This window comes from Tetrapisispora phaffii, chromosome 1, assembly GCF_000236905.1.
Source record: "Tetrapisispora phaffii CBS 4417 chromosome 1, complete genome".
In the NCBI taxonomy this organism is placed as follows: Eukaryota; Fungi; Ascomycota; class Saccharomycetes; order Saccharomycetales; family Saccharomycetaceae; genus Tetrapisispora; species Tetrapisispora phaffii.
In genome coordinates, this window is record NC_016520.1 from 1,149,140 (window position 1) to 1,176,143 (window position 27,004).

The 27,004-nt window shown below is 32.7% G+C and overlaps 11 protein-coding genes across 11 annotated transcripts; 4 read left to right on the forward strand and 7 right to left on the reverse strand.

Annotated features, from left to right (window-relative positions):
- Positions 1 to 320: 320 nt before the first annotated feature.
- On the forward strand, positions 321 to 3,518 carry TPHA0A05110 (uncharacterized protein; the record flags this gene model as incomplete). The annotated part of the gene is made up of 1 exon (XM_003683972.1): positions 321 to 3,518. The coding sequence occupies one exon, from the start codon at positions 321 to 323 to the stop codon at positions 3,516 to 3,518; it is 3,198 nt and encodes a 1,065-aa protein (XP_003684020.1).
- A 1,199-nt stretch (positions 3,519 to 4,717) lies between these two features.
- On the forward strand, positions 4,718 to 5,914 carry YHB1 (flavohemoglobin; the record flags this gene model as incomplete). The annotated part of the gene is made up of 1 exon (XM_003683973.1): positions 4,718 to 5,914. One exon carries the CDS (start codon positions 4,718 to 4,720, stop codon positions 5,912 to 5,914), a length of 1,197 nt encoding a protein of 398 aa, XP_003684021.1.
- Positions 5,915 to 6,207: 293 nt separating this feature from the next.
- MIC26 (Mic26p) lies at positions 6,208 to 6,864 on the reverse strand (the record flags this gene model as incomplete). The annotated part of the gene is made up of 1 exon (XM_003683974.1): positions 6,208 to 6,864. One exon carries the CDS (start codon positions 6,862 to 6,864, stop codon positions 6,208 to 6,210), a length of 657 nt encoding a protein of 218 aa, XP_003684022.1.
- Positions 6,865 to 7,250: 386 nt separating this feature from the next.
- Positions 7,251 to 7,625, reverse strand: SPG1 (Spg1p; the record flags this gene model as incomplete). Its single annotated transcript, XM_003683975.1, has 1 exon — positions 7,251 to 7,625. One exon carries the CDS (start codon positions 7,623 to 7,625, stop codon positions 7,251 to 7,253), a length of 375 nt encoding a protein of 124 aa, XP_003684023.1.
- Positions 7,626 to 8,144: 519 nt separating this feature from the next.
- TPHA0A05150 (uncharacterized protein) lies at positions 8,145 to 10,391 on the reverse strand (the record flags this gene model as incomplete). The annotated part of the gene is made up of 1 exon (XM_003683976.1): positions 8,145 to 10,391. The coding sequence occupies one exon, from the start codon at positions 10,389 to 10,391 to the stop codon at positions 8,145 to 8,147; it is 2,247 nt and encodes a 748-aa protein (XP_003684024.1).
- Positions 10,392 to 11,706: 1,315 nt separating this feature from the next.
- On the forward strand, positions 11,707 to 12,318 carry TPHA0A05160 (uncharacterized protein; the record flags this gene model as incomplete). The annotated part of the gene is made up of 1 exon (XM_003683977.1): positions 11,707 to 12,318. One exon carries the CDS (start codon positions 11,707 to 11,709, stop codon positions 12,316 to 12,318), a length of 612 nt encoding a protein of 203 aa, XP_003684025.1.
- Positions 12,319 to 12,470: 152 nt separating this feature from the next.
- Positions 12,471 to 15,521, reverse strand: KEL2 (Kel2p; the record flags this gene model as incomplete). The annotated part of the gene is made up of 1 exon (XM_003683978.1): positions 12,471 to 15,521. One exon carries the CDS (start codon positions 15,519 to 15,521, stop codon positions 12,471 to 12,473), a length of 3,051 nt encoding a protein of 1,016 aa, XP_003684026.1.
- A 533-nt stretch (positions 15,522 to 16,054) lies between these two features.
- On the forward strand, positions 16,055 to 17,749 carry TDA11 (Tda11p; the record flags this gene model as incomplete). Its single annotated transcript, XM_003683979.1, has 1 exon — positions 16,055 to 17,749. One exon carries the CDS (start codon positions 16,055 to 16,057, stop codon positions 17,747 to 17,749), a length of 1,695 nt encoding a protein of 564 aa, XP_003684027.1.
- A 169-nt stretch (positions 17,750 to 17,918) lies between these two features.
- PEX21 (Pex21p) lies at positions 17,919 to 18,773 on the reverse strand (the record flags this gene model as incomplete). The annotated part of the gene is made up of 1 exon (XM_003683980.1): positions 17,919 to 18,773. One exon carries the CDS (start codon positions 18,771 to 18,773, stop codon positions 17,919 to 17,921), a length of 855 nt encoding a protein of 284 aa, XP_003684028.1.
- Positions 18,774 to 19,711: 938 nt separating this feature from the next.
- On the reverse strand, positions 19,712 to 22,687 carry PFK1 (6-phosphofructokinase subunit alpha; the record flags this gene model as incomplete). Its single annotated transcript, XM_003683981.1, has 1 exon — positions 19,712 to 22,687. The coding sequence occupies one exon, from the start codon at positions 22,685 to 22,687 to the stop codon at positions 19,712 to 19,714; it is 2,976 nt and encodes a 991-aa protein (XP_003684029.1).
- Positions 22,688 to 24,433: 1,746 nt separating this feature from the next.
- Positions 24,434 to 26,332, reverse strand: YAP1802 (Yap1802p; the record flags this gene model as incomplete). Its single annotated transcript, XM_003683982.1, has 1 exon — positions 24,434 to 26,332. One exon carries the CDS (start codon positions 26,330 to 26,332, stop codon positions 24,434 to 24,436), a length of 1,899 nt encoding a protein of 632 aa, XP_003684030.1.
- Between the last annotated feature and the right edge of the window lie 672 nt (positions 26,333 to 27,004).

The following is a 27,004-nucleotide window of genomic DNA, read 5'->3' on the forward strand; positions in this document are numbered from 1 at the left end:
TATAATATCTTGAAATCGAAATCGAAATCATATGAAATAATTAATGTATCGTGATTTTTATATTCGCATTCTTATTTTTCGGTTTAAAAAAGCTACATATGTTTCCAAATATCTAACAAAATGAATAACAAACCACTACAATAAGAATTAAAGTAGTGATGCTTTTTGAGACAAATGATTCACTAATTTACTGATTCTATTTTATAAATACGCATATATACATTCCTAAATAAGAAGTTAGAGTGCTTGGTTAAATGACCACGTATGAATCCTTTACTAAATCAAATATGTTACAGAACATTACCTCTGTTCAAAATGAGATGAGTTCTCTTAAGGCCTCAACTTTATTTGAAACAATGAGTTTTCTTATAATAGTAGATGATCCAACAGAACTTGAGGCTGCAACTGATATAATGGCTCATTTAAAAAATAATTCATGCAAGCATTACGATCTATACAAGGTTTATGAACAAGATGATAATATTACGACCAGTGAAGAATTTTTGAATACTTTTGGGAATAAATATTATAATCAACTTATATCAAACACAGTCAATTTCTCTTTTTATAAAATAATATCATATCAATTTATGGTGCCCGTTGTAGAATATAAATGGGTAACGGCATGTATAGAATCAGCTTCAATACAAAGAGCTTGTAAATTTTCACCAAACTCTAAGCATTTCTTCAAAGATTTTCAATTTTATATATCAACGACTGCATTTGCTAAGAATGATATTAGTTATATAACAGAGTTAATTAATTATATGGGTGGTTATGTCACTGACATTTTATCGAGTAAAGTTACACACGTTGTTGCGGAAAGTACTGATGATCCAGCAATCACTGCTGTTACCAATTTTAATCGAAATTTAGATATTGGTTTCGTGTTTGTAACATGGATACTACTATGTTTTAAGAAGGGGCAAATAGTACCGATAGGAGAGCATGAAATAAAACAAAATGCATCTTATAGCATTTGGGCCAAAAAAAATAATTTAGCAGTTGAACTGACAAACTGTCCATTTAGCGACAAGTCATCATTATTGGAAGGTCAGAAAATATGTGTAAATAATGATATTGCAACCGATAATGAATTGAGAATTTTTACTTTGCATCTATTAGAAAACTATGGTGCTACCGTGGCATCGACAGATAAAAATGATTTCATTAATACTGATAATAATGATAAATATACTTGTTATCTGGGTTATTCAGAGTCATTTGTTTTAGATAATAAACAGATTAAACATTCTGTAAACTATGCAAATATTTCTTGGATATTGCAAATGCTTTCCCTAGATAATTTCATATCTCCAACAATTAATTTATCCAATAGTCTGTTACCAGAACCATTATTCAATGTAAATGAACTTATATTGACATATACAACGATTTATGGGCAACAGAGGCATTATATTAAAAATTTGGTAACTGCATTAGGTGGAAAAAGTACACCAACATTATCAAAACGAAATACTCATTTAATATTTGGTGTTCCATATGGTAAAAAATATAATTATGCACGTTCTAAACTTAATAAAATAAATGTGGTAAACATCAAATGGCTTGAGCAGTGCGTACTTCTAAAGTCGAGGGTTCCTGAAAACTTATTTGAAAAACCTATAACATCAAACTGTTTCAACGACTCCTCTTTTATTGAACATGCACCAATACAAGATGAAGATAAAACTGATGCAAAGGCAGAACATCTTGATATTGACTTGTCACAACCTAATGAGGTAAAGGAAATCAATGGCGTTCTTAGATCACCCGCAAAAATTGAAATAAAGGCCAAAAATATTGAATTCTCTCATTCTAACGACAATTCAGATGAAGATGAGTCAATCGAGATTACACAAGTAACTCAGCTAACTCCCAAAAATTTACAAACAACTTCAAATGATAATGATGAAGCAAGTCTTGTTGATGACCATACGTATAAGAATGTTAATATTACTAGCCAAAACAGATCAGATACGAAGAATATAGATTCCAAAGTCCTTCTGAGTGATGAAGACAAAAATAACACTGATGCTATTAATTACGGACTCAATTCGAACAATCTGATAAATTCCAATTTCAACGGTAATGAAAATAAAACAGTATTTTCCGAGACAATTTCAGGTGATGCTCCCACGAAGACCTTTGAGACACAGCGTGAAGTTAAATCAAGAACTGAACGACTATTAATAGGTGAAGATAAAGATTCAATTGTCGATAAAGGGAATATTTCCATGGATAGGGGTAAAAATGATTCAAATGTACCTATTCAGTTTGATAAGAAGGTCGATGTACCTATAATTCCAGCTGAGATATCCTTTGATCAACAAGTGAATCAAGATGCTTATAGCACAAAACTATCACAAAATAAAGAAAATATTAAAGAAAGTGGTTATGATCCATTCAATTCAACATTATCACCGCTAACACAGTTAAGTAGTGATGCAGTATCCAAATCCCAAAATAATACCCATAATAATGAGCTTTTGAATCTAGTTTCTTCAAATACTAGTTCGCTAAATAATAATCGAGAGACTAGAAGTCGAAAGAGGAAGTCATCTGCAAGCCAGTCGGAGTCTAAAGATACGGAATCGCGAAAGAGAAGACAGAGTTCAAGGAGATCAAAAGATAAACATGATATCAGTTCCGATATATGTAATAATGATCTCTCAGATAAAGCTACTAAACTTTTATCGGAGGCATTGGATAGGCCGACATACGAGTCCCTACAGGTTGCCTCTTCAATTGATTACGATATGAGCAAAAATAAAATATATGATATTCGTGCTGTCTGCACAGGATGCTTAGAAAATATTTCTACGGTTGATTTAGAATTATTAAAAGCTTTAGGAATTCATATTTACGATAAAATAGATAATAGTTATAATCTGAACACTATTATCGCCCCGAAGAGGATGAGGACAGCAAAATTCTTAAAAAGTTACAGCTTCCAACCATTGTTGTTTTTATTATTACCCAAGTTTATTACTGATATTTTGAGTGTTCTTCATACAAAAACTGATTCCGAAAGGACAGACATAGAATTAGACCCTAAAATGTATTCTATCCCAAAGATAGACACCGAGTTGATCTCTAAACGATCCAATATGAACACATTAGTTTTTGAGCGTGCCAACATTGACTCAATTAATTTGGTAAGTGATATTCCGGGGGGAACGGATGTAATATCATCCATTTTAAAAGCACATGGTATTAAAAACGTAAACATTTTAAGCAAACAGCTTACTGAGACGGAATTATTAGAGAACAAGCCTGATCTTCACTATGAACCGAAGTCGCAAAAAGAACATGTTAAGAATTATATTGTAATTGCTAATAAGGCATCTCAAGTTAAACGTTTTAGAAAGCATTTGAACAATCTAAACAGCCATCTAAACGAAGGCGACACGGTGAAATCCGCCTTAGTAGTTGAATGGAATTGGTGTGTCAGATCTATTTTCAATCTTGAGGTCGATCTTAACAGTAATGAAGGAGTTATATTCCAATTTCCATAATAAATATGAAACAACACATCAAACATGGAGTAAAACTTGTGCTATGTTTAGCCAGCCGTTATCTCTCTTCCACAGATGACACACCAATTAGAAACAGTATAGTTTTGTTTACATGTATAGTTTTTTATAGAACACTTGTAACTTCCATACCTTTACGCCGCATTGAATCTTCAGATCTCATATTCAAAGCCATTCTACCAATAAGGAACCCTTACAAAAATCTATCGAACAAGATCATTCAAAAATTTAAGATAGCATTCGTGATGTAATGAAGTTTACAGCGATATATTAGATCACGTAGGATGTCTAAACGTAGCTCCGTTTTGTCGGCTCTGCTCAGTGTGTTTCACTAAACAATATTTTTGTAGTGTTGTAGGTATTAATATTACTAAGATCAATAATATCTATCGATCTTAACGGATATTAGCATTCTTTAGAGATTTTACCGCACAACGAATCGAAACTTTTCGAAAATAAATTTGAAATTTTCAAATTTCTCGAGAAAAATCTGCTAAAAGTAACGATTCGCGCAGAGACTTCACAGATTAAATCAGCATTCTTGCAAAAGAATCACCATAAAACCAATTTCGAGACAAGAAACTGTCCTAGATAGGAAAGATCTTGAAGTTCGAATTACTAAGATTATATATATTTTGTAGTTTATGAAATACCATTAGTAAAGTTATATCAGCTTAGTTGGATCGTTTTGTTGGTTGCAGAACTTTGTTCAGCGTGGGTGAGGTATTGAGTTTCAAATAATATATGGGGTGGGGAAACTGAGATCTCGTTTGCGTGTTCGTTTACAGAAAACTCTGAATACATTGTTCTTACTAATGGTTCAACATTAAATTCCATAAAACCCGATATCTTGGGCGATAAACTATAACAAATCTTAATCAAATTTTTTGAAGCAATATTGTCTTATGTAAGATTAAATACTCTCTATGATTAACTTTCATGGCAGATGTAATTATAATATATTTATTGTTAAGGCAATTTGATAAATACAAATATCAATGAACGTTTAACGTTTTTAAAAGTATATAAATGGATCATTTTTTGCATAAAGTTTTTTTTAAATGGTTTCTATCTTCATTAACTATTAATTTATTCTGAATAGTTGTTATATAATAATAAAACATCATCAATTTAAAGACAATCGATCTCCACCAATTGAACAAATAAATTTAATAAATACAATGTTATCTGAAGAAACAAGAACAATCGTCAAGGCCACCATTCCTGTTTTGGAAGCTCAAGGTGCTGTCATCACCAAACATTTTTACGCTAAAATGTTAGGTAGTAACGAAGAGTTATTGAATATTTTCAACATGGTTAATCAGAAGAAGGGCGCTCAACCAACTGCTTTAGCCACTACAATTTTAGCTGCTGCCAAACATATCGATGATCTATCTCCATTAATTGGCCACGTTAAACAAATTGGTCACAAGCATCGTGCTTTACAAATTATGCCAGAACATTACCCAATTGTTGGTAAGAACTTATTGCTGGCTATTAAAGATGTTCTAGGTGATGCTGCTACTCCAGAAATCATTTCTGCCTGGGGTGAAGCTTACGAAGAAATCGCTAACGTCTTCATAACTGTTGAAGCTGATATGTATAAGGAAGCGGCTTGGGAATCTTGGAAACCTTTTGAAGTTATCTCTAAGGCTGAAGTTGGTGATGGTATCTGCGAATTTACCGTCAAACCTACAAAGGAATCTGGTGTTGACTTATCTACTCTAAAGGTAATTGCAGGTCAATATATTACTGTTAACACTCATCCAACTAGACATGACAATAAATACGATGCTTTACGTCATTATTCTATCTGTTCCAACTCTACCAAAGATGGTTTAAAATTTGCCGTTAAATTAGAACACACTCCTGGTAAAGATATTGGTTTAGTATCTGAATTTTTACACAAGGATGTCAAGGCTGGTGATAACTTATTGATATCTGCCCCAGCAGGTGATTTCCAATTGAATGAAAAATTAATTAAGCAAAATGAAACTCCATTAGTTCTACTTGCCGCTGGTGTTGGTGTCACTCCGCTATTAAGTATGTTAGAAACTCAAGTCAATGAAAACCCATCTAGACCAGTATACTGGATCCAATCTTCAAGAGATGAAACCAAGCAGGCTTTCAAAAATCATGTTGATGAATTATTAACCAAAACTAATACTGCTGAAAAATTAATTGTTCACACTAAAGACCAAGCTAGAATAGATGCTGAGTACCTAAAGAAGAACGTTCCAAAGAATTCCGATGTTTACATTTGTGGTTCTGTTGACTTTATGAAATCCATGATTGGTTATTTAAAGAATATCGAACATGATGAAGCATTCATTCATTACGAACCATTTGGTCCAAAGATGTCAACTATCCAAGTTTAATGTACGTAACTAAATTTATTCTCATAACCAACATACTCTAGAATATTAATGTCATACCAAATATGAATTATAACAATTCTTTCGTTCAGTTAATAACTAACAACTCTAAACCAGTAAAAGTATGATCACTTTGATGTACATTATAGCACTTTGATTTCTCTGTATTTTATATAGTCAACTAAGTTCAAAGAGTTGCAATAGAAATTAGAAACATTTTAAAATTGAGCCTTGGCGGCTCCTATTTAAATACAAGATTTTATGAATATTCACTATTTAGACTATATATAAATATCTCAGGAAAAATTAGAGTGTTGTTGAATATAATCTTTTGCTGAAGCAAGTTTATAACTTACTATATCGTAACTCATAACAGTATGTGCAATGCCTGTACGAATGAAATCCATTACTCTATCTTGCTTTGCACAGAATTTTGGGAAATAAACTTCTTCAATATCATGGATTAAATCAGTTGTATTCTCAAAAGTAGTTGGTATGGTATACGAGCAAACCAAAGTACCTAATATAATTGGCATGGTAAATCTAAGTAAAATATTTCTTCTCTTAGTGAGTATGGAACCTGACATAGCAGCAACGATCGAATATGCGAATCCCTTTGATAACTGTTCTTCTGGATCTGAATGTAAATTGGCTATTCTTGATGTGACTTTATTTTCAGCTTTATAATACCTATTGGTAGCATGTTCTAGTTTTGAATTCAAAGTATGGTACTGTAGAGCAGCATTGTTGTTTAATTTGTTACAGAATCTCAATAAATAAGAAGGGCATCTTACTGAAACACCATCGATAATTCTTGTTGGACCTGTCAGCTTAGACGCAGTATTGGAATCTTTCGATGTGTTTATTAAGTCGATTGGAGTGGAGATCGACTCTCCTTGTGCGACAACATATTCCTTGATAAGGTCAACTTTACGGTAATAGTCAAATGTCATTATTACTTACTAATATGGTCTCCTTATTAAATATTGGTATATCTATTACTCATGAGATATTGCTAACTCATAACAAATCTGATTATACATACATAATTATATACATATATCAAGAGTTAATTATAATTAGATGCATTTATAAAATTCTTGAACTTTTCTGAATTTTTTGTTCGTTGACGCAGGAAGTAGCAACTAATAAAGATTGGATGCTATAGGATGAAGATGCCTCAACTAACATAACAGTGACAAAATAATTTAAAGATATTAATAGCATTATTATTATAATATTGATTTCATAAAATTTATTATAAAAACGTAGATATAATCCAATGCATAGAGATATTCTAAATACGTTACGAAAGATCAAGAAATAGATGGTCTCGATATCACATTATTGATGAAAAAAGTATCATTGCGTTTTCATCAACAAGTTCTCTAAATCGAGGGTCATTTGTTATTTTGTTATTGCCTTTGATTGACCAGACTGCAGGTTGATGTGTCATTAAAAGATCCTTATCAAGTTCTCTCTTGTTTAATATATCCTTCTTCACAGATTCTGCACTTGAGGGCACAAAGTTGCCTTCTTTTTTGATATTATTGATATCTTCTAAAGCAGCCTTATCTATATGCATCCTTGCATATCTTTTCATATACATAGTTGGTACAATGGCTGCAGCAATAACACCTACCATTATATATTGATAGCGAGGAATTCTTGCTGCCAATTTAGCCTCCTGGAATGTCTCTGAATTTAGGTGCATTATTTATTTATTTAATATTGTACTATTAGATATATGATTTGATTATCTGAAAGTACGATTATTGCCTTCTGTAGTAATCCATAATTGAATTCATAATTAAAGTCTATATGTATTTTCATTATGTCCTTGTTTATATATGAAACGAATTCTATAAATATTAGTGAAAAGTGATGGGTATTAATTGTCCATAAAGAATTAGGTAAAATCATTCACTACTATTATTAATAATGATCATTACTAACTGACTAAGGTTCATTTATAATAAAGGATGCCCGGTAATCAATAAATGCATTTAGGTAGTCATGCAAGGCCGTACCTTATGACTATGATCGATACCCTAATGAATAAGGGATACCATAACAGAATACAATGGATGTCAATACCACATAGATAAACTTTATGTCATCAACCAAGGCAACATATCATCGTCGTGTAGATAACGAAATAATAAGCGTTATATGGAGATTATGTCATATCATCTTTTTCTAAATTGTAGGGGGTATGACATTACGATTATCTTTAGAATAACTTTTTGAATAATGATTTTAGACCTTTTTTAGAAGAGACACTTTTCTTCTTCTTTAACTTCTTGGATTTATTTGAAAGTGGTGGAGATGAGCTAGAAATGGGCGTAAGTTTCTTTGAAGATTGTGAATGTGTTGACTTTTGGTCATGCTTTGAATAATTTGTAGATGTTTTCTCAGATTTGGTTTTCCTGATAGATAAACCAGCATTCCTCGTCGACTCGCTGATATCAGAAACATCATCCACCATCGATCTAATTTTATAGACTTCATCCGTAAATTGAATCCTCGAGCTACGGCCAGAACTTCGAGATGGTGTCAATTTTATATTAAATGGGTCTGTAGGTTCTTGATGTGTTGGTGTTGGCCTTACGTATCCAATCTTTTCAAAAAGGTCTATCTTCTGCTGTTGTTCTGGCCCAATAGGACGGAACTCATTAATAGTATCTACGTCTTCAGTGCTTGAAGCATCATGATATTTGGTATTAACAGAAATTGTGTCATGGTCATAGTTACTGGTATTCTTTGGTAAAAACGGATTTTTAACACTGTTCATAAATATATCGTCTATAAACTCTAGCTGTTTACTCACTTCTTGCTTTTGTATATTTTTTTCTGGACTTTCAGTGGCATCGTCAAATTTGTGTATTTTACTTGTGAGTGATGGGTCCATAAACTCATACGGGACAATGCAAGTGGGTGTGAATAGATCTTTCATCATAAAATATGGTAGTTTAATATTGCCATTTCTAAATTTAATCTGTAACTTAATGGAAACTGTACTTACAAGTTGCCAATCTGGATTATATACTTTGATACTTTGAGTTATTGCTGCTTTTCTAGATTTCTCTTTTACAATTTCAACAGTTATTTTAATTGGTTTGTTGTTTAATTTAGATGAATAGTAATCACAAATGTCTTCCGCTTTAGTAATAGCTTGGTCATGGATAGCCTTCAATCTAGCGCTGCAATGCACGTAATCCGACCTTTTAAGTTTCGTTGATTTTGAATTAAATGATGTCGTTTCGTTGCTAAAATTAGTACCGAGTGTTGTTTCATTAATTTTACTAGGATATGGTACTACTTCTTCTTCATATTCCGGAATGCATGCTAAAATCACAAGATGATCACCCTCTCTAATTTGATTTTGAATAAACCAGTCAACAGCTGACCAGGTATATTTTCTACCAGAGATGTAGCACAACACAGTCCTTAACGCTGTTTTATTTTTCCGTATATTTTTAAACTTTTCCTCACCTATTTTGTGTATGAACTTAGAAATGAATTCATCATATAGCTTATTCTTTTTAGATATAGTTACAGCTTTGTAACTGACTACTGGTTTTGAAGGGTATACGACTGCTAATGGATCTATTTTAGAATTGTTTGAAGAACCTTTTGAGGGTAGAACTCCGATAAACAGTGAATCCTGTTGTTTGAAATCGAAATCAGCTATAGTGGACCTAGGGTTAGATCTCGCTAATGATCTATATGAAGTTTCCAAAGCAGCAATCTCTTCATCTGTCATATCTGCAAAAGATTTTTTTCTGCTTGATTCTTTTTTTGCCTTATCATTCTTGTTTGGTAATAGTTTTAAAACTTTACCAGAAGTATCCAATCTATCTTCCAACTCATTTAAATTTGAAAATGCTGATTGAGTAAAACCCTTTGATCCTGAGTTGACTTGAGTATTTTCAACTGTGAGTTTTTTCATATGGTTCTCCATTTCAGTGTCTAGATGAGCTATATCAGCCGGTTCTGTCTGTACTTCTGGTTCATCAATATTCCTGTGCCTATATTTTATTGATGAAATATTTGGAGGAGGTGGGAGTCGTGGAGATAGCCTAGTTTCATTAGTTAGTGAATAATGTGATGTAGTTCTTTCGATATTGTGCAGTTCTACACCCCTTGTGGCTGAAGTGAATGATGGTGAACCAGCACGTGTGCATATAGGTGTAAACATTTGATGGAAACTTTGATCGGTACTGGAATTTTGTCTGGAGGAAAAATCATCTAAGAGAGGCCTTCTCTTAAACACATCTTTTCTTTCATCGGATCCATCATTTGCTGTTATGCTGTTGTTATGATATAATAAGTTAAATTGTGGAGGAATATATAAAAATTCATTGTTATACTCATTTAAAATATGATTCTTCTTAAGGATAGTAACTTGATCGTCGACATAACTAGGAGATAAATTATCGAAAGAGACACTATTCACAAAATTGTTGTTCCGTGCCATTATAACTTCTTGTATTTTTGGAAGTTGTCAGTTAGAAGATCCTATCGATGGTGTTATACTGAAGTGATTTGATGATAAAAGCTCTCCTTCTGTATGATATACATATAAATATATTGGAGAGGTTATTTTGAAAACGTTTCAAGGTAAATTTTTTACTTGTTTTTCTTCAATGATCTCGTGCTAACAGAATACAACTTGTAATAATAAACCAAATATATGAACTAATATTAATACCGTTACTGTGTCGAATTATTTTCTTATAACCTTCAAAAAAATATGAGAAATGTAACCATATAAATAGCAAACAAAAACTTGCAAATAACTGAAATTTTTACTGAATCTGTTTCAAAGGGTTACTAATTTCTTTCTTATATGCATATCTAAATATTTTATAACAGATTGCGACATCAGGGGCAGTTTATCACGTTCAAAAAAAGTACATGTTACTATTATATTTGGAAAAATAAACGAACACATTCATTTTTTGAATATTTTATTTCGTTAGATTCAGTGACCTTTGCCTGAGCTCAGCAAAGCGCTATGAATCGGTAGTAATGGCAGTTTGTTTCAGAATGCGAATATCCGCGCTTATACTAGGTGACAGGGATTTGAAATAAGGAACCGTATAGCAAATTATTCAATTCTGTTGAAAAACCATCTATTCTATAAATACACGTCCCACTTATATATGCTAAAGATTATGGGGCATGCCCTCCAGAGATAAATAAACTGTCTGTTTATATTATAAAGATATCATTACTTTCATAATGTATACATAATTTCAGCGTATAGGTTATATTGATGGACGTCATATTATTTATTTCAACATACGTGAACATTGCCTAACTTGATATTCAATAACTATATTCTGTCAACTAAGCTTAATAAGACAATGTTTTTAATCATTAATATCAAATGCCATTTGTAAAAAATAAATAGATATCTAAATGAGATTTTTCTTTCTTGATCGTATTGATTTAAATCTACATATACATTAAGTATGTTATCTGCTTAATTAATCGTTGTGAGAACAATGCTTAACAATCAAATAATCATATAAAGAAACAATTCATGGAACTCTTTAATTATATCTGCCATTATTCTTTTTAATTTTGCCCTCCTTATATATAAACACTGATTTTCTTACTCCAATTTTCAGAGTTAACCTTGGCGGCTAAAATAACAGAATATAATTTTGATAAGATTTATATTTAAAGAACCATAAACTATTGATTACTAACAAATAAGAATTGTCTTCTTTGTATATGTAAAAACCGCAATTTAATCTGAGGACATCCTAACATTCTGGTTTATCATGGAAGGAGAGAGCAAGGATTCAGGAAAGCATATAACGTTGATATCAGAATTTTGTAACAAATATAATATAGATGAATCTGTGAAGAATATATATGGCATTCGAAATAAAGATATTGCTAGTATGGATTATAATGCATTTTTAAAGAGAAAATATGAAATTTTGCTTCGAAAGAAAGGAAATTTGAATAATAGGATAGCTAAACGAAATGCATCAGCTATTTCTTCTCCATTCCACCCTGTGGTTACAAAACAATCTAAAAATACAAATAATATAATATCTGAAACACAAGAAATACTTATATCGGATGATACTTTCTTTGACCAGACATTAATTGAAACTCAGATTAATAACATTAATCAATCATATACATTCTCTTACCATCAGGATGGAAATTTACATAAGGATTTTAACAAAGACGACAGTTATAAGTTTTGTAACCTTATCTCATCTGAAAATAATATTAGAGACAATGAATGTAAAATACACACTCAAAGAGAACAATACATTCTTTCTTCGAACTATGAGCAGTTTAATGAGGAAAATACTTTGATTGAAATGTCTTTGATATGTAGTAGTCCCGTAATCATTCAATCGATACCCGATATTTGAGGATATTATAATCATTTTATACATATATCTTAAATAACTTCAATATACATTAATCAATATTGTTTAATAATGACCAAATGTCCGATGTATTGATTTATAAATGAACTATGTCTATCAATGTATGCATATATAGGAAATAATAGATTTTACTATCATAATATGTTATCATATTGTGAATCCATGGATGCTGTAACTTTTTCATCTGAATGTTCTGGAATAGCGTATTCTGGGTCTTCTTTATTTTTTTCAGCTACCTCTGTATTGTCTATCTTATTCTTTAAATCACTATTAACAGTGGTGTTTACCAATTCCTTTTGCACAGATGCAAGTTCTTTCAATGTAGTTCCCACTGAATTTAAGGTATTTTTGTACTCTTGTTCAGCCTTTGTTAGTTCGGAATGTCTCTGGATAAATTCCTGACTCAAAGAAGTGTGTTTCATCTCAAATGATTTATATTCGGTACTCAATCTTTCCTTCGTATGCAACAGTTCATCGCTATTTATAATTAAATTGTCTAACTTTGTTGATAGATTGTCTATGATTTGTTGATGATAACGACTGGATGCTAGTAATTTTCCATTACCTTCTGCACGTGGTGATTCACTAATGCTCGGTAATTTTGAATTTTTCCAGTGGTCAATCATCTGATCCAATTTAGAGGAATAGTTATGAACATGCTTATTAAAAGTAATTCCATCAATAGCATCCAGTTTAGATTTAAGAGATTCATTCTCATGCATTAGAAAGTTATATTTAGTTTCTAAATCATCATATCTTTGTTGGAGTAACTGAGAATCATATAATGTAGATAGTTTCTTGCTTTGTGTTTTTATTATTTTATTTAAATGTTCAACATCAAGAAATGAAGCATCTAATAATGTTTCTAATTCCTTATTTTTAGTATTAATTTGAATAATGTCAGCTTCTAATTCTTGTGTGTGTGATTTCAAGTTAGCTAAATCATCAGTAGAAATGTTCACAGAATTAGCTTTTAAATTTTTGTTTTCTAGTTCAAGGACATGGATATGATCACTTGCCTCCTTTGCTGATTTCTGGGTTTCTCTTTTTATTTCTTCAAGCTGTAGACGAAGCTGTTCAATAACAGATTTCTCAATATATACTTTTGAGGAATGCTTTTCTGCAACGTTATCTGATTTTGTTGTATCTATTACTTCGTCATTTACAACTGTTCTACTAGCCAATGGAGAAGCATTCGTGTCATCAGGAATAGCAACTTTTGATATTTCATTGATATTTTTTTCCTCCAATGTGTTATTCTGCAGTGAAACTTTGGTAGGAGATGACACAACAGTTGCAATTGCAAGTCCTTCATCCATTAAACCTGAAGTTGATGCGGAAGTAGTAAAATTATCAGCATTTTCAACTGGTTCCACTACTGATTCAATTTGTAAATAATTATTTGTATCTTGTTCTCCAACTTGAGTCGGAGTAACCACAGGTAATAGCTCATTGGGTTTAATAGCTGCCATTTTTGTATTTTTTTCAATGTTATTCAATGATGTAACATTATCTTGTGAGAATGTATTAGAAGATTCACTAGTTGGAGTCTTGCTGACTTTATCGTTAGCATACGGTGTTAAAATTGCATTTTGATCATCTACCGCAGCTAAAATCATATCATTTTGTGTAGTAGGAGGTTTTGTCTTATTCAGTTGTGGTGTAGATGGTGTAATATATGTTGTTGAGAGATCAATTTGTTCTGTGGGTTTATCATTAATTCCTGCACATAATTCAGGTAAGCGAGTAAGATCTAAGGTATATAGAATAGTACCAGCACCTTGGTTAGTGTCTGAAGTATGTAGATCCGCTTCAGATGGACGAGCAAAATCATACTTATCACCTCCCATTATCAAAATTTTGTTATTATTTAACAAAGAGATAGAGTGACCAGACCTGCCTTGCATTATGCCCGATTTAAAAATTGGAAATTTGAACCATTTTAGTTTATCAAAATTAAAAAAGTGAACAGAGTTTAAATACATATCATTTTCATCCTTACCACCTATAACACACATTAAATTATCATATATCAATGCTGAATGTTCTTGTACTGGACATGGTATGTCCCCAGTCACATCAATTTTAGTCCAAGTATTAATAGAATCAGCTGGATCGAATGCATAAATATCATTTATCAAGCCATCTTTAGTGTCACCACCAAACACCCACAGTTTATTATCGTATGTTACCATCGTATGATTTGTCATTGGTGGAGGTATTAATCCCTTTGGCTTTATAAATTCCCAATGAGAATCTGCACGTCTAAACGATGATAAGTCAAAGACAGCTATATCATTGAAATAAGTATCATCAAATTGACCACCAAATAGATATAATTTTGTTTTTGAAGATGATGTTGCGATAATAGAGATTTTATGGCCATATCTACCTAAAGGACGAGGTCCGACTGGACTAGGGATTGTCCATTTATGAGAATTGATATTAAACAAGTATATATCATCGTCCATCAAACCATCCTTATTAACCTTGTGTGTATCACCACCGAACACTACAAATGCATTTCCACATAACGTAGAAGCATGCCCAACTCTTGGTGGAGGGGACAGATCTAATATTTCTAGAGCCTTTGAAATGAATTGAGTCCCATTATTAGTTGATGTGATAGACCATGTATCTCCATACACTGATTGATCATGAAGACCACCAATAACAAAAATTTCATTATCTACAGACTCGTACGAAGAAGCAACATGCCTATATCTTGGGAATGGTGAGTTTGTCAATTTTATTCTATTCCATGGGGTGTATTCTTTTTGATTATGATGCAAAGTTGTAACTGCACCAGAAACATTACGCTGTTGAACTGGCTGTGGTGTAGGAAATATTCTCGTTTGCTGTGGCAGTGGTATCTTAGCGCTAGCAATGCCTCTGTGATCATCAGTATTAAATGAATTCTTTGAAAGTTGTTGTGATTTAGGTTGGAAAACTGGTTTATATTGTTTATTAGGAATTTCTGGGTTAAAACTATTATTACTAAAAGAATTATTAACAAATGATGAACTGGTTGCGCTAGCGTTTGCAAACTTCCCATTGCTCGACATCGAGGTATTTGGTGTAGTATTTAAATCATAGCTTTTATTACTGTTAGTGTTATCAGTAGATGAGTTGGAAGATTTTTTATCCAAGTGTAGTTTCTTGGCAAATTTGTTGAAAGGTGCCATGTTTAGTTTATCGCTTAATTGTCCTTCACCACTTTCTAAAAATAGGCAGATATTATATTAGTGAACTGAAATAATTAACAGATACTTTGAATACCCAGGTCTATGAAATAATTATATTTCTCTTATGTGTCACGCAATAATTGAATAGTTTCGATGTTGCAAATATACACTAAATGAACTTAATTTAATATTGATCCTCTAACTTTGGTTGCCATGTTTATTTTATAATGTTATTTATCTTACTTTTCAAATTTTTGAAAATGTTTTCCAGATATCAAATTTGAAAAACTGTCAGGGACCCCATCAAATTTAGTAAAAGAAGATGGTTAAAATAGTAAAATTAATAGGCTAAAATAGTAATATACGTTTGTTATTTGATATCTTTGAAGTAAAATATTAATTATATATTATACGTTTTATTTTATTAATCAGTTTTAGATAAATATCCAATTCATAGAAATACTTTTAACTAATTTTTTCTAGGGACAAAAGGCACAAAAAATCGTCATACTTCGAACTATATAAATGCAAACATGACTGCCCTTATTGATGATACAAGTGAATCAAGGGTTAATGGCAAGACTAGACGTATTCGTGATTCGTTGAGTATCACAAATTTTGATGAATTTATAGAGAATGGAGATTCAATGCTGAAAGTTGATACTACCACAAGACAAGGGACTATTAGAGAAAATAGAACTACGCCATCTCCGAAAAAAGCTATAAATGAAAATACTGTCATTGCACCTGTTAGGTCTATATCATCTAACAGAAATCAGTTATCACCAAAATCATTGACACCAACGAGATTGAACAGTTTTGAACATCCTTTAAGGGAGAATGAAGATAGTAATGATAATAATGCTCCCCTAATTAGAAAAAAAATATCAAGATCTAACACTAAAAGTAACAGAAGATCTTTAATACAACCCATTGCTGTTCCAAGCTCTCCTAATAATGAATCTATAAATGGAGCCATATTGGGTGCTTCTCAATTGAGCCCAAATCAAGCTAACGACAGATTATTTCAAACGCATAAAAGGATATTAAGTAACACATCGTATCATTCCAGACAAAATTCTTCAAACTCAGTTTTAACAGATACTAGCATACATAACAACAACCCTATAAACTCATCAAGGATAGGGGAAGATCCAACAAATGATATAAATACCTTATTAAAAAAACTAGCAAGCAAAGAACAAGAATTATTAGAAATGAAACAACGAATTGAAGATACAAAAAAACAATTAATTTCTGAGGAACAAATGTATAATGATAATATTTTAGAACTTAAAGAGCTGAAAGTTTTGGTTTCAAAGCACCTTAATACCAACAATGCAACAGTGATTACAAGTCCAGTTAAGATTGAAAATAATATTGGCGATTCGACTATCAATAGTAACACACAACTTTATATACCTAAAGTGAGACATTCTAGTGGGACTAAAATTGGTTTAAGTAATCTGGATTCTGAACACAATGGAAGTCACATGAACCAATCTACTGGTTTGGTGAATGAAGGTATTGACAATGTCAATACTATCACTGATTTGCCGAAAAATCAACCAAGCAAGAGAGTGTCGTCGTGGAAAAATCCATTAAGTTTATTCAATCAACTGGATCAAAGATTGCAACAAGAAGTAGAAAAGAAATTATATGCCGATACAAACACAGATCCTCATCCTGTGGAAGGTATGGACAGCCAGTCATTACTTGGTTCTGAAACTTCACAGATAAAGAAGTCACCTTCAAAGCTCTTTCCTCCCTTGACTGACTCTACTGACGAATTGGCCTCAGAAAAACAACAAGCTCAATACTCAAAGTATATATCTGCAGATGATTATGTTTCTATAAATGCTGCGTCAGAACAACAACAACAATCGGGTAGTTCATTATGGAATTTTGTGAGTGGTATGAAGACTGGTTTGTTAGGCATTACAGAAAAACCAGAGAGCGGTATTTACCAAAGAAATATGGATGCAAAGAGGAATGCTAAATCCGTATATGATTCGAACAATAAAGATCAATATTCAAACTCCTCTTCTGATCTTAACGTCAATGATATTAAACAATTTAAAACTCCTAATAAAGTTAAGAGTGTTATGAATGATATAGAAGATGTGGAACAGTTGGGAAACAACAATGACGAAAGCAGTGATAATTCAATCACAACACGCCGTAATAAATTTAAAACTAATGTGTTTGTTGAACTTAAGGACTTCTAATACTAATCACAATTTAAGAAAATCTATTTACACATATTATCTTTCATAAATTCTTAGTGATTACTATTATATAACAATATAGTAGATATTTACATGCATTTTACATATTAATGATAATGATTTAATAATTTAAAATATAACTTTTTATTTCTCAATCCATAAGTTATTGTTACTTGTTTTGGTGATCGTTTACTTTATCAGCAACCATGCTATACTTGTTTCCTACAGTTTCCCCTGTTTCCTTAGATATAAATTCGTATTTGTTTGCATTTAATGCCATTTTACCATTATTCACATTATTCATCATGTTGAAGAATTTTGAATTGGCGATTTTAGAACTTAACATTTCATTAGTCATTATAGTACTGTTTTCATTAATTGAATTTGAAACTGTATTAATTAACTCAGAGGCTGTATTTCTAAATGTTATTTCTTCTTCCAAAATACTCTTTTCAACTTGATCTTCTTCCTCAGTTAAGTGTAGTTCATTTTCTAACTTGTCAAATTGTTCATTGAATTGTGATTCTAAAGCAGATATCTCGACCATTTCATTTCTGTTGTAACTTTGATTAAACGTTTGTCCATTGAATAACTCTGCTTGTCCGTGTAAATTTTGTCTTTCATTGAATCCATGAAGAGGTGATGCATTGTATGAATATTGAGAATCCTTTTGATAATTTTCGTACTTGTCATACAGTTTTTTATAGGTGTCACTAAACTCCATGTGATCTTGTACCTGAACCTTCGAAAACTCTTCAACAAAAGAATTAGTATTAATCTCATTATGTAGTCGATAACCTCTACTCCCAGCTTCGGGGAGATTATCATTTATGTTATTTCCAATTAAATACTCTTGATCGTTTTTATTTATAAAATTCCTTTCGATATTATCATGTACGGCTCTTGAAGCAGATATCGATTGAGAACCGTTTTTATTCTGGATATTAAACCACTGAGAGTTCTCACCATCATTTTTCGTTACAAGTTGTTGCAAAGGATTAACTTGACAAAAAGAAGCCATCATTGATATATTAGCAAAAGAAGTAATCCACTAGTCTGGTACTGGTAATCTTCCATACACATCTGAACTGGTAATCCAAGAGTCAGAACACTTTATCTAAAACATATATCAGTGTCTTTATATTATACGTTTCCTTAAACATAAGTTATGAACCAACTGATTTGCATTATTATTAATTTCTAATTTTCTCCATTTAACCGCCGGCAATAAAAATATAAAAAGCCAGAACAGGGTTTAAATGGATTAACGTTGGTACCATCAACTGACCTGTTAACAAGAATAGTAAATTGAAATAAACAAAGGTCAACCAATAAACTATTAAAGCCACTTTCCATTTAGATAAACAAGAACGTAACTTTTAAAAGTGCTGGATTGTTAGATATAAAATGAAATAGTTTTGATGATTGTTGTGGCTAGTAGGTTAAGTGAACTCTTGTAGCTAAGGTGTCAATGTCAGGACGTTAAGAAAGAGTTATGGTTATACATCTAATATTTGTAATTGTATTAAATTTTAAATTTATTTTTTAATTGAAGGTTACGTAAAAATATTATATAAAAAGATAAAATTAATTAAAAACATAAATAATTGGTATTAATTAATGTGAATTCAAATTCGTTAACATTACTCTTTAATTCGTGATAGTAAACATATAATTTGAATTCAAAAAAACAAAATTAATATCCACTACTATTACTTGTGTTATAGTTAACATAATTATAAATTTTTTGTCTGTTTTATAATCATAATAAAAGTCATCTCGTAAGAAAAAAAATATTCATAAAATTCTAATCTTGCATCAAACTTTGGTAGTGATGTTATAACAAATTTCTAGAAAGATAAGAGATATGTCGAAGAATAATATGAATACTATTTTTTAATTGTAAAAAAACATAAACATTTTTTATCAGTTTATATTGGAAAATGTATGTTTTATGCTAATTTATTGGGATTTAGAAGCTTCTAGTTCGGCTCTTAATCTTAACCTACCAGATAAGATGTCACTAATTTCATTGAAATTAGTCCAGTGGATTTCATGACCCTTTCTTAATGCAACATTGGTTTCAGTATCCCACAACGAAGCAACTGGTTTGAATGAAACAGATGAACCGTTCACACAAATGACAGCAGCTGAATCATCTTCGTGTTCAATGGTTGGTACTTTTTCACCACAGTCATTGAATTTGAATCTTAGAACCTTGGAGTCAATATTTTCACCAACAGATTGGTTCTTGTCATTCCATTGTTCAATGAATTTAACACATCTAACAGCAAATCTGGAAGCAATGACACGATCTTTGGAAGATGGAGAACCACCTTGTTGGTAGTTACCTGGAATAGCAGTTCTAACACCAAATGCTTTACCTGAGTTTTCAGCAAAGATGTCACCTAACATATCAGTGGTGTATACGCAAGAAGCTTCTTCATTTCTGATTATAATCTTACCGTTACGGTTTTCACCTTGATCCTTTAAGAAGTTTTCCTTCAATAAAGCAATATCTTCTTGAATAGAATCCAAGTTAATTTTTTCTTCTGGGGTGTAGACAGAGACAGCACCGGTAACTAAACCAGTGAAAGAAGCAATATAACCGGAGTGACCACCTTGAACTTCAACGACGAAAACTCTTCTTCTGGTGGCTGAAGCAGATAATTTAATTTCATCAGTGTATTTAACCAAAGAATTCAAACACGTGTCGACACCTAAAGAGTATTCGGTACCTGGAACGTTGTTAGAAACAGTGGATGGGATTAACACCATTGGGATGTTAAAGATAGGGTATTCAGATCTAGAGTTACGTAATTGTTTTAAAGATTTGAAACCTTCGAAACCACCTAAGATGATTAAACCATCAAATTTGTTCTTTTGGAAGTAGTATGCAATGGTACCCATGTCTTCAGAAGCGACGGATCTGTTAGTACCAATTTCTGAACCACCCAAGTTGTGCCAGTCTTCGACATCTAACCATGACAATTCTTTAACTTCACCAGTTTGGATTAAACCACTGAAACCATTGGTAATGGCAACTGGTTTGTGACCATGTGATATACAGTATAAAGTGGCGGCTCTGGTAGCGGCATTTAAGGCAGCAGATGGAGCACCGACATGGACAATAGCAATCTTTAATCTCTTGTCTTCAGGTAGTAATTCAGAACCATCATCTTTAATGGTGGTAGATAAGAAATTTTCATATAATTCAATGAATTCTGGGTCTCTTAGGGAGATAGCCTTGTCGAAGTCTCTGGCTTCGATAGCAGTAGCTACGGAACCAGTTAATTTGACCGATTCAACTAATGGCATTCTGATAATCTTGTTTTCGTTAATACCGATTAATGGAGATGGGGTTTCTGGAGTAGCTTCTAAGACAGCCTTCACAGCGTCAACACCTTGTAAAGTAGCTAACCATCTGTCATGAGCAACAGCGGTACCACCTCTTTGAACGTGACCTAAGATGGTAACTCTGGTATCCAAACCTAAGTCAACTAAGACATCTTTAACATCATCAGCAGAAATCGCGTTTAATTCGTTATCTAAAGCACCTTCGGCGACAATGACGGTGATGTTTCTTCTACCCTTAGATTTGTGTCTGGAACAAACTTCCTTTAATTCATCTTCCCATTTGCCCTTTACAGAGGCTCTTTCTGGAATAAAAATGTAGTCAGCACCTGTGGCAATACCAGCCATTAAAGCTAACCAACCACAATGTCTACCCATAACTTCGACAACGAAAGCTCTGGAATGAGATTTGGCAGTAGCATCGATGTAATCAACCATTTCACAGATTCTCTCCAAAGAAGAGTAAGCACCAATGGTAGAATCGGTACCAGACATATCGTTATCAATGGAACCAACTAAACCGACAATGGTCAAGTGCTTGAATGGGTCGACTTGAGCTTGGGTGAATTTGCCATCAGCGACCAATTCTTCGACTAAAGATGGCCATTCGTGTCTGAATAAATCAGCCCCGGTTAAAGAACCATCACCACCACAGACAATTAAGGCATCGATACCTTCAGAGATTAAATTACCAGCAGCTTGCTTTCTACCCCATCTTTGTTTGAAATCCATGGATCTAGCAGTACCGATTAGAGTACCACCTTCACTCAACCAACCTCTGACATCTTCCCAAGCCATTTTCTTTAGGTATTCACCACCTCTTAGTAAACCTTCGTAACCTTCGTAAACAGCATAAACATCGCAACCATAATGGATACCAGTTCTGACGACAGCTCTGACAGCAGCATTCATACCTGGAGAATCACCACCGGAAGTCATAACGGCAATCTTCTTCTTAATTGAACCATTTTTGCTCTTGTTGATAAGAGATTTCTGTAAAAATTCAGCAGCATCTTTAGCAATTTGAGATTGTTTTTCTTCCTCGGATAAACCAGTCATGAAAAAATCTTTCATAGTTGGTTCAGAGTCCAAAGCATTAGCAAAAGAAGTGAAGAATATTTTGTTGTTTAAAGGATCATTCACAGATATCAAAGTGTCTGAAATTCTAGTGGCATCAGGGAACTTAGCTAAAATTTGCTTCAAGTCTATGGAGAAATAAGTGACTGTTGTAGAGTTATCTTCAACAAAAATTGGATGAGCCTTAGCCTCATGTTTCATGATTAAACGGATTTTCAATAGAGCACCTTGAGATTGCTTCTTGTTGGAAGCTTCTTGTTGTGGGATTCTAAAACCTGCTTGATCGACTTCGCTTAATTTAAAAGCTTCCAACCAATTCTCTTTAATTGAACCTTCTGAAGTACCCGAAGATAATAGAGCATTTTGACCGTGTTTGAATTTATCGAATTCTTTGATGGTTGAGAAACCTAAACTGTGGTAGAACTTAATGGTGCTGTGAAATAAAGTTTCATCAGCAGTAGCTATTGATCTGAAAGCTACTCCATAACAATTATTTAGAGATGACATAGTTGTTATGAGATTGCGTATAGTTGTTCTATGTTTCTCCTTAATATCCTTGAAGAAAACAGGAATAGATATAAGGAACAGCTAAACACTTTATAAATAGATAAATAAATATTACGAAATTGTAAAACAACAATAAAGTTCGTTATTGTAAAATGAGAAAAAATGAAACAGAAATGAAAATTATTGAATAAGAGATAAAGAAAGGAAAAATGAATTCAATGTGTATAATGAAAAGTATATATATATGATTGAACAGCAAGGAAGATGTATATACAACTTTGTATTGACGAAGAGATAATTAAATAACGTAGAAAGAGTACTTTCACAATACAAAATAAACAATATCAACAATTACAATTAGTACAATTTCTAAGTCACTATAATCTGTATAGATTGCTTTTAAGAAACGATATATAGATTATATCTGGTCGTTCTCTAAAGTTATTTTTTCGTTTGTCTTTTACTTCGAGTAAGATATATAAATAAATGAATATAGGAATGAAAGAATAATTGGAGTTTGCAATTGAAGAGTGTAGTTAGGTAGCGTATGAAAATGAAAACAAAAGGCTTAGTTAGGAGTAGAGAGCACCGTTGTTTAATAAAGTGCTTCCTTGCAGAGTAGCAACGTAAATATAGATGTATAAGTATGTAGATATATTCTTAAATGCCTATCTTACCAAGATGTAGAAATGAAAATGAGTGAAAACAATGGCACAATTCTTATGGTTGTGCTTTGACGGTTGCTGCTCTTGTGGTGAGTGGTGGTCGGTGGTCGGTGCTGTACGATATTCAAATTAGCGTCATTAAATGATAAAACAACTGTTAAAGATGATAAATATATGATTGCTTATCCATTTAGTTGGCATTGTAAGGAACTTGCCAGGAATTGTATAGTTTTGTGGCAACTAAGCTATACAGACAGCACCAGTAGTGAGGTATTATTTGGTGTACTCGTTGCTTGTTACCTGTCTAATAGCAGCGAGTGAGTGAGTGAATTTGATATTGTTGTTGTTAATACGAGCGTTTTACATGGGTCGTTTACCCGGTTCTTGAGTTTGGTTCTTGCAAGTACAGATATACGTACTTACGTGGGAATATCAGCGCAATGGATGGCCATCACGGGCTTCCTGTAATTTTTTGTTGTGTTGCTGCGTGCTAAGGGAAAGACCGGAAGCTATACGTGACATTCTTCCGTCAGTGCGTTTCTCTGGTTTTGTCTGCATATTTTTGCAGATTACTGGAAGCTCACCACCGTCGGGCAGTGCATGGTGTATGGGTGTACGTTTTTTGTTTTCGCTTCTCTGTGCCCTGGAGCGGGTACCCGGACGTTTGGTTTGAGCGTGTTGCATTATTATCATGTCTTCAGTAGTGGTCGGGTAATTGTGATTTGTGAACCAAATAAATAAAATTACTACGCTTTAGGTAGCCAACGTCACAAAACATTCTATAGAAGTTCACAGTTCTAATTTATAATAGTATCATTTTAATACAGTTTATATAAATATGTATTATAGTAGTGACGAGGGACAAATATATCTTATTTGTCTATTCCAGGTATGTTAGAAGGTATGAAAAACATGAACATTAGCATTGACATCAATGAACTGACGAGAGTCAGTATAGTAGATTATATATGTCACTTTAAATTACGTATCTCGTTTCTTATTTTTACAATCATTTTTGGTAGCTTAGTTTTTAAGCTCTTTCTATCTCTTTTGATCTATCTAACATCTGCAATCATTTAAATTAGATGTCTATGAGATTAGTTGTATGTTGCTGTTGCTGGAATTGATTCTGTTGTAGTTGTTGTTGGTACATTTGCTGTTGTTGTAATTGTGCTTGTGCCTGTGCTTGTGCCTGTGCTTGTGCTTGTGCTTGTGCCTGTGCTTGTGCTTGTGCTTGTGCTTGTGCTTGTGCTTGTGCTTGCTGTTGTTGTAGATGTGCCTGGGCTTGCTGTTGTGCTTGTGCCTGGGCTTGCTGTTGTGCTTGTTGCTGCTGGAATGGATTTACATATCCTGTACTATTCATATTAACCATGCCAGTGAACGAGTCTTGAATAGCTTGCGGTTGTGTCTGTGGTTGTTCCGTTGTTGCAACAAATGTATTGCTCATCACTAATGATGGAGTTTGCACTCCTGTTATTTGGCCATTGATTATTGCTCCACCGGTAGCAGTGTTGTAGTTTTGGAATGGGTTCCCAGCCATATCTGGTTGTTGCACTTGAGCCGCAAATGGATTATTCGATCCAGTTTCATGAACAGCTGGTAGTTGACTCATACCAGCCTGGTCTGTCATCTGTTGAGGAACTGGCATTTCAGAGTATCCTCCAAACCCAGCGCCTGTGAAACTTGGAGTGACTTGCGCATTGGAAGCAAAAAAGCCAGTTTGCTGTTGAGGAATGACGGGTGCTGTTACAACACGTTGTTGCACTTGGTTAGCGACAGGTTGCTGTTGCATTTGGGAATTTATTGGTGCTGTAACTTGAGGTTGTAAGAATGGGTTATTCGTATATTGGACAGGAATTTGTGCAACTGCTGGTGCAACAGCATTGACAGGTTGAGAGGCTTGCTCAAATGTAAACGTATCTGTATTAGCAGAGGAACCGAATGGGTTATAAACACTATTCGTATTTTGTGGGATGGTTGGGGAGGTCAAAATTTGTTGATTTTTAATCTGTTCCTCTAATTGTCTCTTTTGTTCCCTAATTTGGGCCAACTTTTGTTCAGTTAATGACTGTTGTGTTTCTGAACGCACAATTGTACTCTTCTGTTGTCCATTGTTTCCATCATTCACATCAACGTTTCTCCTTTGTTCTCCTTGTGTGGCATCAGTATTGCTAAATGCATTACTACCTTCTTGCAAGTGCTCTTCCAATGATCTAATCAGTTTGGTTGTTATATGCTTGATTACAGGAATCTTTAAACCAATAGATTTACCGATCTTCAGATATTTCACAACGTTTTCTGTTAAGTCAACAAAAGATTTGTATAAATCCAATGTTCTCTCTGCATCTTTGTGTGATAATTCGAAGAATGATTCTAACAGAGTAATAATTCCTTCATTCAACGCATTGTATAATGCTAATAAATCTTTTGTCAATAGTCTAAATGCATACACTAATAAATCATTTGCTAAATCAGTAGAAGAATATTTGTTTTTGATTAAAGAATTAATTTGAACTTCTAAGGATTCGACATGATTCAAGGCTAGATGGACATTATCATTATTATCAGAAAGAATAACTTTCAATGAAGTATAACCATCTCTAACATAATCAACACGAAACTCAGCGAATTCTTCACATCTAGTTTTCAGATAATCTGTATACCTTTGTAATGCTCTTAAATCACCATTAGAGAAATTGGAATGATGAATTCCCGCCAAACCAAAATAATTCAAATTATTTGAAAAATATTTAATAGCAACATCCCTATCTCCTTCTCTCATTAAAACATGAATCACGATCAATGATTTGTATACGACTGTCCATGCAGAATCATTGACTCTAGAATGTAAAGCTTTAACAATTTCTCTAAAATCGTGTGGGTCATTTGTACCCATTAATATCGGTTCAATGTATTTATCCTTTGGAGGTGCTAACTTAATCTTAGTTGCCCCTTTAACCAACTTATCGTATGTCGTCATAATGTTAAATTAAAATCAATTTAGGTACTTTGTTCTTAGTATATTATTAAAAAAGGACTCGATCAAATATCTTGACTTTGTATGTCCTAAATATGCAATAGCAGCTTAATAGTTATATATTTTTTTCTATAATTCTTTTGAATACTTTCAAAAATGCTATCTAGCTCTCTGTAAAAATATCAATGGAAACTTTAATCAAAGAATTGATAAACTAAACTGTATGAAACTGAAAAAATGTAATAGCAATAACAATTATTATTGACTTTCTAGAACTCAAAACAGATAACCACAATTGTCAAATGACTAAATCCTATTGTAACACTTTAATTAACAAATTAGGACCAAAAAAATTGCTTAATTACAACTATCGATCGATAAGTACTGTATTCTGATATGAATCTTATATTTTAAAACAATAATGTTTAAATAAAAGGTAATATATAAATGTAATATAGAGCCAAGTTTTCTTTTTTTCTAAATTGTATATTTCCCCATTTTTGATTGTTGCAGATTATTCCAAAAAAAATTGTTAATAAAAAATATATATAAAACTTGTACATAAAAGAGAAGACCATTGTGAAAAGGGATGGTCATTTCGATGAGGAAACAGTTATGAATTAAGAGATAATCAGATATTTAGAGATTGCTATGGGTTGTATGTAATGTGGTAGC